At 37.5% G+C, this 14,450-nt stretch overlaps 1 protein-coding gene across 1 annotated transcript; it reads right to left on the bottom strand.

Annotated features, from left to right (window-relative positions):
- Window positions 1-745: 745 nt before the first annotated feature.
- LOC149230689 (uncharacterized) lies at window positions 746-12,965 on the bottom strand. Its single transcript, XM_089381387.1, has 5 exons — window positions 12,564-12,965; window positions 11,607-11,813; window positions 9,936-10,250; window positions 9,690-9,830; window positions 746-838 (listed from the first exon to the last, which is right to left on the bottom strand). The coding sequence occupies exons 1-5, from the start codon at window positions 12,963-12,965 to the stop codon at window positions 746-748; spliced, it is 1,158 nt and encodes a 385-aa protein (XP_089237513.1).
- Window positions 12,966-14,450: the final 1,485 nt, after the last annotated feature.

Here is a 14,450-nt window from a genome sequence, read left to right as displayed (position 1 = left end):
TGTCTTGCAGTCTCTGATATGAGGAATGATGTTGTCCTTTACGGACATACGCAGCAGCACCTTTGCTTTTGTCTCCCTTCTCTCCCAATCTGGGATAGAACCTGCAACAGTGGGTTTGGGCTCATCCCCACTTACAATGGACCACAAATTATTACCTTCTAAAATAGTCATTAGCTTGAATTTCCAGTTTACATAATTTTCACCATCAAGCTTGGTGGATTCATTCATATAATTATCAAGCAACAAATTTGCCATGTTAAGAAGCTTTCTCCAATCACCAATATTCAAATATTAGAGAGGGCAAACTCACAAAAAACCACAACTTACAACTTCAATATTTCCTTAATAATAACAACCCTCCTTCACACTTTTCCTCTCCCTTTTTTTCTGTCACTAAATCATTAAAAGAACACACATTCATTCAATCATAAAGCCGCTACCAAAGAATTCATTCAATAATTCTTCACTTTCGACATAAGGCCATTATCGAGCTCTACTTGAACTTCTAGAGCTTGTAGGACCTATTGATAATGCAAATGATTTGAATAAACTTGGAGGACTCACTGCACTTGTCAAAGAACTTAACAGAGAAGAGAAAGAACTGCGCACAATTGCTGCATGGGTTCTTGGACAAGCAAGTAATAACAATCCTGTTGTCCAAAAGCAGATAATTGAACTAAATGTCTTACCAGAACCTACACAACACACAGTCCTCTATCTTCCTGATCGACCTTCGTTTCAGCAGTCAAGGTGCATCCTCTGCCGCCACCGCCAGTACAGCCAGGACCTCCCAAGCGCACAACGCACAGCTCACCACACTTCTGCTGTGCACACCAGGCTGAAAAAAGAAGAACAGATCACCAAAACGTTGCTGTTGCTCTCCTTGTACACTCCACCTTACGGCTCACACCCTCAGCTCCTATTATGGTTCACACCCTCAGCTCTGATACCATGAAAACTATTAGAGGCGCACAGCACACCAACACACTCAGACACATTGAACACAAGAACCTCTGAACGCTTGCTTCATTCACAGATTAAACAGATATATATACATGCTACAGAAGTTTCTGGAGATCATTAGAGTCGGTGGCTTGCTAGAGAAGTTTCCCCATTGTCAATGTATCCGCCGACTTCATTAAATATAGCAGCGGCTTTCTAGATTCAGCATTTACTGTTTCTGTTGAATTTTCGTGGCAGGTAGTTGGAATTATTCATGGTTTCTAACAGCCATCCATGAAGATGTAACGCATTTTGTTTTTTTTTTACGTCGGTACAACGACACGATACCGCGGGGTGTTCAACTTCCAATTATGATAGGCTTACCTCACTCCATTATCTTCTGCATGCTTATTTGTCAATTCCTATTACCTGTAAAATGAAAATATCCTATTGCCAGTAAAATAAAAATTGATACAGGAAATGTTTTCAAAGTTGTTAGACTATGCATTTCACTTCATGCAAATATTACAAACGCAAATGTGACTGTGCAAATATTACAAATGTAAAGATGCGAGTTTGACAACTTTTTATACAGTTATATATATGTGGGGTTTCTATTTTCAATCTCTCTCATAAAACTGAAATGAACCTTTTGATGTTATTTTCACTTTTAATTTTTGTTTGAACATAAATTTTAATGATAATTATATTTTTGGAGGCTAGGTCTGAGCTAGATGCTTGATGCGTAGCCTTAGTTTAGGATTCTGCCGCCATGTCTGAGGGAGCGGTATCCGGGGATGATGGAGCCCCAGGAAGCATTTCCCGTAGCCTCGCCCAGGATGATGTATTTGAAGGTTGCTGGAACGGTGAGAAGATGGAGGTGATTTGCAGGATGATGAATCCTCCTAAATAATATGAAAATATAATGTATTATTTTTTGGTAGGTAAGCACCCACTGGCACCATCAATCCAAAGTTTCTTTGGCGAAAATATAATCTATTATTATTTATATATAATTTGAGAATTAATTATATATTATATATAAGTAATATATATATGTTTTGGTCATCAAAACATTTTTGGACAACAAGGTTTGAAGTAATGAAATACTTATTATGAGCTCCATGTCATATCTTAAAATTGAATTAGGCTAGAAAAGATAATAACATTTATGTCAATTACTCAAAATATTATACCATAAATAAAATATTTCAAACTAAGAGAAAAATAATATTTCAATAACCACTTTAAATAAAATATCAAAGAGAAAGAAATTAATGTGGACCACAACTAAAATATTTCAATATCTACAACTATGTTATATATAGAGAGAGGGGGGATTATTGACATACTATATATATGTGCATAGAGAGAGATTTTTTTTAGAATATGAGAGATATGTATTTGTTAGAACATTTTATATGAAACAATCACTCACAAAACCACAATAACACAAGATATGACCTGGTAAGCCCTATTGAGAGAAAATCCAAGGGGAAGGTGTTGTTGCTCTCTCTTTCTCTCTCTTTCTTTGAATGGAATTGGTGCAAATACAAGGGAGTCAAACTTGCGGCCAACTACTACATAACACAAACCCTCTCTATTTTTTCTTACTCACCTACTCTACTCAACTATGGAACACAATGCACTGGACTAAGATATCTCTTTAGCCAACTAAGGGTTAAATTTCATTGATTCACCTTCAATATGAGTTACAACTCAACCATTCTAGAGCCTTCATAGTTCTGACATGGCCAACCCATTTTCCATGAGGAACCATGGTTCAAGTGGCATCCTCTCAAATATGGTGGTCAATCATGATAGTTCAACCTCCTACAACCTCATATGTGATCTGATTGAGGTGATTCTTGTACAGTTATAAAGATATCTATTATGGAATGTATTTCAATAAAAGGTGAGTGAAAAAAAGTAGTCATTTAAGGCTTCAAAAAAGCTCCTAAAGTTTTTCACCCCAAATTTTAAAACTGGAACAATAAGTAAAAATTACCCTATAAGTTGATTTCTCTAATTTGTCCACTCTAAAAGAATCAATTCCTTTATAGAGTTAATACATGGTGTGTGTGTTTGTATGTGTGTATATAGAACCAACATAGATGTATAGAGTTAATGCATGGTATGTGTGTATATAGAACCAACATAGATGTATAGAGTTAATGCATGGTATGTGTGTATATAGAACCAACATAGATACATATTAACCTAGGACATATACTGGATGAAGCATAGAGAAAGATTAAATCTCTTAAGATATAAACATTTTTTTTAAATGCAAAATTTCAAAAAAAAATTACATCCTTAAAATTTGATCCCTCTTGATACTCGATTAATCTTGAATTAAAATATATATAAACTCTCTTAACACATATAACTACATAAAAAAATTATATTTTATATTTCACATTTTTATATATAAAATAATTTTATAACTATATATAAATACTTATCACATTAGTTAATTTTTTTTTAATGATTATTAAAAGTTTTGAAATATCATGCTTATTGCATTCATTATTGTTATTTAAATTTCAATCGCTGCTTTTAGGTCTCAATCTGGCGATGATGTTGAATTCGAAGGAGGTAATATACAAAATCTATCTTTTAAGGCACTTGAAAACCAGTATTAACCCAAAATATATCATGAGGAAATATTAGTAATAAATAACTAATAAATATATATCAACTAATTTAATTTAATTTAAATTATTATTATTATTATTAAAATTAAAAAATTATATTTTTAAATAGTAGTTATTATTATTATTAAAAAGTATTTATAAAAAATATAATTTGTGAATTTAAATAAAAAAAATTCTTAATATATAATTTTTTATAGACATATATAAAAAAGCTCCATATTTGATAAGTATCCAAGTTTAAGATAGATTAAGATCTGCTACATTTATTTGTGAGGTTACAGTAAATGTAAGTTTATGTCATATATTAGTATATAAGTGATTATATATAATAATGAAAACATTTTTTAATAAAAGATTTTGTAAATGTTTTAGTAATATAAAATTAGGAAAAAGTTTATGTAATTTCAATTTTGAAGTTAGAAATTAGGTGAATCTAAAAAAAATTGAAGTTTGGTGAATTTTATGGTTATTGGCCACGTCAAGCTCATAACTTCATGTTATAACTCAAACTTGTAATCTATCTTTGTAATTTCCAAATCCATGATAACTTTTTTTACATTTATTGATGTTGATTTCCTGCTATTTTATAATTTACTTCATTTTAAAATTTATATATAACTATAGAAAATGTATATAGACAAACTTAACGAGGAACCTCATAAAAAAAAATGTACTAAAATGGAACTAAATAATTACAAAGAAAAATTTGAATTTGAACCATGTGTCTTAAGTAATAGAGGTTTAAAGTAGAAAGTTGAAGTTTTCTAGAGATTTTTTTTAAGTGAGCTTATATTGCTAATGAACATCAATGTGTTAATATTTGATTCAAAGTATAATTCATATTTTAGATATTGAAAGAACTAGTATGTTTATATTGATAATAAGTATTAAAGTGCCAATATTTACAAGCACTAAAGTTTTACATGCATTTAAAGGGATTACATTTTTTTAAAGTGAAAGTTTTTCAATCATTTAAATACACCTTATGTACTAATTCCTTTATACTAATTAATAAAAGAAAATTGCAACTTATTGATTCCCCTCTGTGCTTCATACATTTAGAGTTAATATATGCTGGTTTAATTTCTTTTTAGATGTTGTCATATACATATACATAATGTGTTTTTAAAAAAATTGAAATATTTTAATTATATTAGTCATTTTAGTATTTTTAATTATCAATATTTCTTTTTTAATATCACACGTATAGCATAGAAAAAATTAAAAATCTCCCTCATATTAAACACCACAAGAAAGTATATTTTAACCTTCTTACTGAAAACTTTTATAACTCTTTCTCGATCTAAAAAAATGTGTTTTTTTAGATATATATAATCCCAATCACAACTAGCTGGTGGTAACTGTAAAACAAAAAGGTAATCCAGTATGTAACATAAATGCTGAAAGTGCCTACCACCGATCTCCTAAGTTCTGGCTGTAGTTCCTACGCAATGGAGAGTGAGCTGTCTATCCAACATAAAGTCCTTAAAGTAGGCGGGTAAATAGTGAGGTTGAAAGTGCCAAAGGCTAAACGAGTACCCAGAACAGGTCCTTGAATTGGAGCAAAAGCACTCGAGCTGACAAAAGCTACACATCTCCTTACGGGTGGGGCTATGACTTTAACGGCAATTGAAATCGAGAAACAATAGTGGGAGAAGGGACAATGAAAGGTGGCTTTCACGTACATGCACCATAATTTGTTTTTCTTTTAGTTTCAATTGTTTTATGGATAGGACGATCATACTTAAATTTCCCTGAGACCTTATCATAAGTCAGTGAATTAAAATTTTATTTCTATGCTTACCATTTTAAAAGAAGTGCTCTTGTTACCATAATTCTTTTTGTGTTTGTTTTTTTAATTATTTTATAAATATAATAATTATCGTTCTCTAAGATTGAATTTGATACCTGGCAAGTCAAGAAAATTAAGGAATTATTTAATTTATTTTAGATTTTTATTTTTATGGTTAAATTTTTTTTGAAAAGTTCTTAAATCACTATAATTTTATGAATTAAATTATTAAGAAAGTTGGTATTATAATAAATATTCTAAAACTATAATTTAATAAAATTAAGGAATTATTTAATTTATTTTAGATTTTTATTTTTATGGTTATATTTTTTTTAAAAAGTTCTTATATCACTATAATTTTTTGACTTTTATTATTAAGAAAGTTGGTATTATAATAAATATTCTAAAACTATAATTTAATATGGATTAACACATTTTTATTATTAATATATTTTTAGATGCAAGAAAAAATTATAAATCTCTTTTAGAAAGGGATTGAAAAAACACTTATCAATAGATTTTTGTCACAACTCCACGGTAAAAATACCAAATAAAAAAAAAAATTGATCACAACTCTAATACTTTATGACCAACCTTATACATATTCGATCATGAACACTACTATACACATGTATATATATTGGCTCTCAAATACCGATGCGCTATCTTGGTTCGCATATACATATGTTCAACCTAATACACAACGTTTTACTTTCTGGTTTATTACCATACGAATCCTGGGTGATCGGATAGGGTCAAAGGTTATCAATTGGCTTGCTGTTCCGATTAAACTCCGATGCCAGGTGTGACGGAAATGTAAATGCCTTCACCTACCTTGGCCAGGTGTCTAGCACCGTGCAAGGGCCATGTGAAGTCTCGGGGAGCACGCTGAGGTTTGCGCGCCATTCCTTCGCTTGGATGGACGGCGAGGATTTCCTGAACAGATCTAAGGGTTCACAAAAGTTCCAGGGTTTAGCGGGTTTTATATACCACAAGCCGCATGATTCGGGTTCATTTGCACCTGTTGGTTTTGCCGGATGCTCGTTCAGCTCAGCGACTCTTTGTCTCCATCGTATGCCAGGTCTTGCCCAGGCATTCCAGGTAATCTGACCGCCGATTTCAGAGTTTCGTTACAGCTGATGAACATTTATATACTCAATGTCTTGATTTCACAGGGTTTATGGTTTTCGGTTATTACATTCATGACTAACTTCCAGCGTTCGTTGTTTGCAGGGTTTTACCTCTCGGTCCTCCTGCTGCTCAAGAATAGATCATGCATCCGAAATACTTCCAGGTATTTATCCTCCACGAGTTGATGCAGAGCTTCGATTTGTTCAGATGTCTGAGGGTTTTTACTTGAGGGTTTACTTGTATCGTTTTTCCTTGGCCTGAGGGTTCCTCATGGCAACTCTTCTTGTTGTCTCAGGGTTCCTCTGTTCGGCCCCAAACCCTGATTGAGATTAGCGGTCGGCCTTGCCATGCTGAAACCCGCATCTAATCTGGTTATACAGTCTTATGATATATGTATTTTTTGGTACCTCGCCCAGTATTTGTATATTTGGCTTCTATAGTTCACAGCCTCCCTTGCCGAAACCAGATGGACTCGATTTAAGTTGGAATATATGTTTATCTCAGTTCTCTTGTTGTTTAGGTATTATTTGTGATCTTTCAAAGTGTATCTGGATTCATGAAGAGGCCAGGGTTTGTTCCTCAGCTCTCTGGACATTTATGGACAGTCTGTTACTGTACCCTCCAGGGTTTCACTTATCACGCGGTTAATATATATATACTTCCTTCCTCCTTTGAGTATGATGGATATGTCTCCGTGTGGGTTAAATTACAATAATAACTTGTTTTGTCTATATGCATATGAACTTGCTTTCCAAATGCACAGTGCCGTTTCATTAAAGTTATTATCTGGTTTATCTATTTGCATATGAACTGGCCTTTCAAATGTACAGAGTTCTTTTCGTTTTAAAGTTATTATCTTTCCTGTGCTTAACAGAGTCGAGGGTTCGTCTATGGCATGCCCATTTCGCTAGTCAATGCATGACTGCATATGGTGGTTAAGCGGCTGTCTACCACGGCGGTTCTGTGACACCATGTCACTGTTACTATGCTGATGATATTATTTGCTTGCACTCTGGGGTAATACAGTAATCGTCTTTTATCTGTTTCGTGTATAATGAGACTAAACCCTAGGTTTATAGCCCGATGGGTTCACTTTGGAACGGCTTTACCATATACTATGGACCGCACTTAATGTCTCAATATGCTTCTTAGCTGTTATAGAGCACGACCAATCTATGTGCCGTTCTATTGTTTCCATAATCATTATACTGTTATGTTTACTAATAACCCCTTCCACTGTTGCATAGTTTAATACATTTTCTACTATGCACTCACGTCTTCTGCATAAAGTTATGGTCTTTCGGGACCATTGTAATGTTTCTATACAGATATGCATCGGCTTCCATACCGTAATGAGCATCAATTTCTATACGATTAACATGCATTGCTTTCATACAGTTAGCATGCATCGTTCCTTACAGTTTATCATGCATCGTCCTCTTTACAGTTATCATGCATCGTTCTTTTTACAGTTATCATGCAACATCTTATTTACAGTTATCATACTTCGATTCTTACAGTTAACATGCAAAGAATGTAGCAGATAATCTCTGTTTATGTCTGAATAGCCAGTTCTAAGCACTCTTAGCAACTGTTTAAATATTATATGATCTAGTTAGCAACAGAACTCAGGTGCAACTATACTCTCCATCCATACACCCAGCATACTAATACAGAAATATAATTCTGGTGAATAGCTCATACCTGGTCTGTTAGGCACAATAGTTAACGCTCCAGAAGTTCACCTGCAATTTACATGCTTGCTCTTATCCTCCCAACCATGAGATCCATCAATACGCTGGATTCTCCCCCCGAGCTATCTTGCAGGCCTGCAGCCCTCAACAAGACTCATGCACTGTTGTGCTAGGGTTATCTGGTCCTTACCAGACTTAACCCTCCTTTTCTTTCTTTTTCTGTCTTGCAATTTCTCTCCCCCTGTCTGTCCCAACAGCCCAGGGGTTTTCCCTCCCAGGACTTTTCCTGGCTGAAGGGTTAGTTTCTTTTTTCAGTTTTATAACTGTTTCTTTTTCTTTAAGAATCCTCCCTCAGGAGGCTGCCAGCATTTTTCCAAAAATATCTTCCATTTCATAAATAAAGTAATATCATTTAACAACAGTAATTAACAGTTCACATTAGTTTCTTACCATGGTAACTTTTCATAATTACATGTTTTACGGGGTCATCACATCTTCCCCCCCTGGGATTGGACATCGTCCCGATGTCTATTCCCATTAAATAAGTCCGGATAAACTTTCCTCATAAGCTCCTCGTCTTCCCAAGTAGCCTCCTCAGGCCCATAGTGCTGCCACAGCACTTTAATTTGGGTAATAACCCGTTTCCGCAGCCGCACGTCTCTCCGGTCGAGAATGCTCTGTGGTTCGACCAGAACCTCGCCTTCCGGTTCGACCTGCGGACAATCAATATCTTCAGTTAGTTTTCTGTTGAACATATCTGCGTATTCAAACAACGGGATTAATTCTTACCCGAACATCTTGCCATTTGATCACATGTTTAGGATCGTATACATATTTCTTTAGAACATAAACGTGGAAAACGTTGTGAATTCTAATATGGCTGGGCAGGGCGAGTTGGTAAGCTACCGGCCCCACTCTAGCCAAGATCTGAAAAGGTCCAAAGTATCGAGGAGCCATCTTAGCACATCCGCTCCATTGCAATGTGCTTCTTCTGGTTTGGATCCTCACAAACACATGGTCCCCAACCTGATATTCTTTAAATCTCCTTTTTCTGTCCGCAAAACTTTTCTGCCTATCCTGCGCAGCCTTCAAATTGGCACGCACCCTTTTCACCATGTCTTCCATTTCTTTAAGCATTTCCGGACCCAAACTCAGCTTGTCCTCAGGTCCACCCCAACTTGAGGGTGTGCGGCATTTTCGCCCATATAGAACCTCAAATGGGCTCAACTGTGTCGAGGTATGATATCCATTGTTATATGTGAATTCAACCAGGTGTAGATATTCTTCCAATTGGTTTGGTTTCAGCATCACATATGCCCTCAACATATCTTCCAGCACTTGATTTACTCGCTCGGTTTGACCATCGGTCTGCGAGTGATAGGCTGTGCTAAAGTTCAGCTTTGTTCCTAACTCAGCGAACAACGTCCTCCAAAAGGTGGATGTGAACTTTACATCCCGGTCTGAAATGATTACCTTCGGCAATCCATGCAGCCTGAACACATTCTGCATAAAAAGGTGAGCAATTTGCACCGCTTTATAAGTGGACTGCACGGGTATGAAATGTGCCGCCTTACTCAACTTATCAACCACCACCATGATGGAATCATTGTTTTTCTTCGTTCGTGGCAAACCAGTTATAAAATCCATGGAAATGGTTTCCCATTTCCATTCAGGAATAGGCAAAGGTTGTAATAGCCCGGCCGGATGCTGATGTTCTGCCTTAATCTGCTGGCACTCTGAACACTTTGCCAAATACTCAATCACTTGCTTCTTCATTTTGGGCCAGAAATACTCCTTCCTAAGTGCAGTGACCATATTCTGGTACCCTGGATGGCCAGTGTAGTGGCTGGTATGAAACTCGTCCAAAATTAGGTTCTTAAGGTCACTCGAATCAGGTACATATAATTTTTTATTAAAATACAGCATGCCAGCACTGTCTAGTGTATATCCTTGCTGTAATTTTTCATTAACTGATTGTTGTACCTGCTGCTTTAATTGTTGGTATTCAGCATCCTGATTTGCTGCTGATTTAATCTGCTCAAACAGAGAGTTTCGCCACTTGCTGACTGAAAGTTCACACAAACACTGCACCTTTCGACTCAATGCATCAGCCACCCGGTTCTCTTTGCCTTTTAAGTGCTTAATCTCGAAATCAAATCCACTTAGGAAATCTTCCCAACGACCTTGTCTTGCATTCAAGGTAGGTTGACTGAAATAATTGGTCAAGCTGTGGTGATCTGTTAACAACAGAAATTTCCTCCCCAAGAGGTAATGTCGCCACATTTTCAGCGCATGAATAACAGCTGTTAATTCTAGATCGTAAGCAGAGTACTTCTGCTCATGATCTTTTAATTTTCTTGATTCATACGCAATTACTTTCCCTTCTTGCATTAATACTCCTCCCACACCCTCTTTACTTGCATCGGTACACACCACGTAATCCTTGTTAGGATCAGCTATACTCAAGATGGGTGCAGTGGTGAGTAAATGCTTCAACTGATCAAAACTCTGCTGACATTCCGCTGTCCACTTAAACACCTTCCCTTTTTTCTGCAAAGAAGTGATAGGGTAGGCTATCCTTGAGAAACCTTCCACAAATCTTCGGTAATAGCCAGCTAGTCCCATAAAGGATCTGATATCAGCTACATCCTTGGGTATGGGCCATTCCATAATAGTCTTTATTTTCTCAGGATCTACTACAATTCCTTCTTTAGTAATCACATGGCCCAAATATTGAATTTCCTCCTTGAAAAAGTCACACTTACTAAACTTAGCATATAGCTGATGTTCCCGAAGAGTTTGCAACACCATCCTTAGGTGCTCTTTGTGTTCCTCATGGGAACGGGAATATATCAGAATATCATCAATGAATATCAGCACGAATTTGTCCAAAAACCGATGAAACACGCTGTTCATCAAACACATAAAGGTGGCGGGTGCATTGGTCAAGCCAAAGGGCAGCACCACAAACTCGTAATGCCCGTAGCGTGTTCTGAAAGCGGTTTTGGCGATGTCCTCTTCTTTAATTCTGATCTGATGATAACCAGATCGCAAATCGATCTTGGAGAAAACCTTTGCTCCCTTCACCTGATCAAAGAGTTCATCAATCCGAGGCAAGGGGTATTTGTTCTTAATCGTGAGCTTGTTCAGTTGACGATAGTCTATACACATACGGAGAGTTCCATCTTTCTTTTTGACAAATAATACTGGAGCTCCCCACGGTGACACGTTGGGGCGGATATAATTCTTATCCAGCAACTCTTGTAGTTGCATTTTTAATTCTGTCAACTCAGGTACGCTCATCCGGTACGGTGCCCGTGACACCGGGGCTGCCCCTGGTGTTAACTCTATAGTAAAATCTATATCTCTTTTTGGAGGCAGTCCTGGTACCTCTTCAGGAAAAACATCCACAAATTCCTGCACTACCGGAATGCTGTCTAATGCAGATATTTTGTCTTTCTGGTTTGCATAACCCACTTGAATAGCGTAAATCTGGCACTTCTTTCTGAGACATTTAGCTAGCTGAGAAGCAGTGATAGGTCGGATCTGTACAGGGTGTTTAATCCCCTGCAACTCTTGCTGTTGCCCCAAGTCATCCTTGTAATAGATGGTTTTGGTCTTACAGTTTACCAACGAATAATGTTTTTCCAGCCAATCCATACCAATCAGGATGTCGTAGGACCCCAATGGAAGTACATTCAGGTCTGCTGTAATTGGCTGCCCTGCTATGCTGAAAGGACAGTTATTAATTTTGGCTAAGACTCGTCTCTTAGCTCCTGTGGCTAGCTGTACCAGCCATGGGTTCCTAAACTTTTCAGCAGATAACTTACACTGTTCTACTATTTTTGGGCTAACATAACTTAAAGTAGCTCCTGGGTCAATAAGAACAGCTATAGAAAGATTTGAAATTTTACCTTCAAACTCCACCATGGTCGGCTGGTATTCCGCTTGACGGTCATCCAAGGCTACGTTAATTCTTGGCATGCTGCGCACCACTTCTCCAACAGTCGAGGCTTCTTGGATCTGAGATATTTGGTCCACTCCTTTACGCTGAGGGCAGTTCTTGATGTAGTGTGGTCCCCCACAACCCCAACATTGGACTGGAGGTCTGGTCATCCCCTCAAGGTCTGACTTGACAGGTGGTTCACTGATTCTGCTCTCACTTGGTTTAGTCCGAAAGGTACTCTTTGCTACATTTCTGCTCATCTGTCCCTTACCAGCACCCTTGCTGCCATTATTGCGACTCCCTTTATTATTATTACCAGCAATTCTGTTGCCCTTTCTTTCATTCCATCTTTTATTTGAAATGTCTCCTTTTTGTTTGTTTTGCTGGTAACAGATTCGTGCCTTACGAATCGCCTCATCCATTGTTCTGGGATTATCAAACTCAATGCGTTCCCTTATATAAGCAGGTAGACTGCTCACAAATCTCTGCACCTTGGCCTTCTCCTCTTTAATATAGGGCACGTAGCGAAGCAAGGAAGTGAAGCGATTAATAAACTCGTCCATAGACTGCTGCCCCAGTCGTAAATCATGGAACTCCCGTGCTTTCTCATCATAGAATCGCTCGGTTAAGTATCTCTCCTTGAAGTATTTTTGAAATTTTTCCCACATGATACTCTGCTCATTCACTCCTTTCACAATCTTGGTTTCTTCCCACCACAGAGTTGCCTTGCCTTGTAGCTGAAAGATGGCCAGCCGTGCCTTCAAATTCTGGTCATACTCGTACAACTGGAAATACTTGTTCATGTTAATTAACCATGCTTCTGCTGCTTCCTCCTGTTCCCCATCGAAATGTGGAGGTTTAATTTTCCGGAATTCCCCCTGCAATTCCATTTTCTGTCGTTTTGAGGTTTGTTGTTCTAGTACATTATCAGAATGATCCTCCTTTTCCTCTGAAATTTCAGGTGCAGTTGGGTAATTCCGCTCCCCAGTTGCTCTTTGCTGATCGGCACTGGGGTTGGCTACTGGTGGATTTTGTCTGTCCGACAAACTCTTCAGTATTCTTTCTTGTTCCACTGTTAATCGCGCGTTGTCTTCTCGCAAACGTGCCATCTCCCTTCTCAGTTCTTGAACATTTTCTAATATCGCCAGATTGGTACTGCGTGTCTCTGCACCAAGCTGTACCCGCAGCTCTGGATTTTCCCGAGGAATGTTGTCAGCTCCCTGCATTTCCTCCATCTTTATTGTTGACTATTAGCGAATTGTTGTTTCTGTATTTATTTCCTAATTAATAAACAGGAAAACAGTTAGCTGAATTAATTCTTCCTCATATATGTACTATATAATAGTCTTCCATGCAGCTGGATCTTACTGCTCCAGAGGCCATAGTTTTGAAACTTGGCTCTGATACCACATTGTCACAACTCCACGGTAAAAATACCAAATAAAAAAAAAAATTGATCACAACTCTAATACTTTATGACCAACCTTATACATATTCGATCATGAACATTACTATACACATGTATATATATTGGCTCTCAAATACCGATGCGCTATCTTGGTTCGCATATACATATGTTCAACCTAATACACAAGGTTTTACTTTCTGGTTTATTACCATACGAATCCTGGGTGATCGGATAGGGTCAAAGGTTATCAATTGGCTTGCTGTTCCGATTAAACTCCGATGCCAGGTGTGACGGAAATGTAAATGCCTTCACCTACCTTGGCCAGGTGTCTAGCACCGTGCAAGGGCCATGTGAAGTCTCGGGGAGCACGCTGAGGTTTGCGCGCCATTCCTCCGCTTGGATGGACGGCGAGGATTTCCTGAACAGATCTAAGGGTTCACAAAAGTTCCAGGGTTTAGCGGGTTTTATATACCACAAGCCGCATGATTCGGGTTCATTTGCACCTGTTGGTTTTGCCGGATGCTCGTTCAGCTCAGCGACTCTTTGTCTCCATCGTATGCCAGGTCTTGCCCAGCCATTCCAGGTAATCTGACCGCCGATTTCAGAGTTTCGTTACAGCTGATGAACATTTATATACTCAATGTCTTGATTTCACAGGGTTTATGGTTTTCGGTTATTACATTCATGACTAACTTCCAGCGTTCGTTGTTTGCAGGGTTTTACCTCTCGGTCCTCCTGCCGCTCAAGGATAGATCATGCATCCGAAATACTTCCAGGTATTTATCCTCCACGAGTTGATGCAGAGCTTCGATTTGTTCAGATGTCTGAGGGTTTTTACTTGAGGGTTTACTTGTATCGTTTTTCCTTGGCCTGAGGGTTC

This window comes from Pinus tabuliformis, chromosome J, assembly GCF_031772625.1.
Source record: "Pinus tabuliformis cultivar Carrire ecotype Pingquan chromosome J, CPIR1, whole genome shotgun sequence".
Classification (NCBI taxonomy): domain Eukaryota; kingdom Viridiplantae; phylum Streptophyta; class Pinopsida; order Pinales; family Pinaceae; genus Pinus; species Pinus tabuliformis.
This window is presented reverse-complemented; position numbering and strand designations above follow the sequence as displayed.

Excerpts from the sequence above, each read along its gene's own strand:
- LOC149230689 (XM_089381387.1), bottom strand. The coding sequence starts at position 12,965 with ATGAACAAGTATTTCCAGTTGTACGAGTATGACCAGAATTTGAAGGCA. Across the intron at positions 11,814-12,563 it reads TGGATGAGGCGATTCGTAAG|GATGACTTGGGGCAACAGCA; the intron begins GCACGAATCTGT and ends ATCTATTACAAG. Across the intron at positions 10,251-11,606 it reads TGGATGTTTTTCCTGAAGAG|ATTAAATCAGCAGCAAATCA; the intron begins GTACCAGGACTG and ends CTGTTTGAGCAG.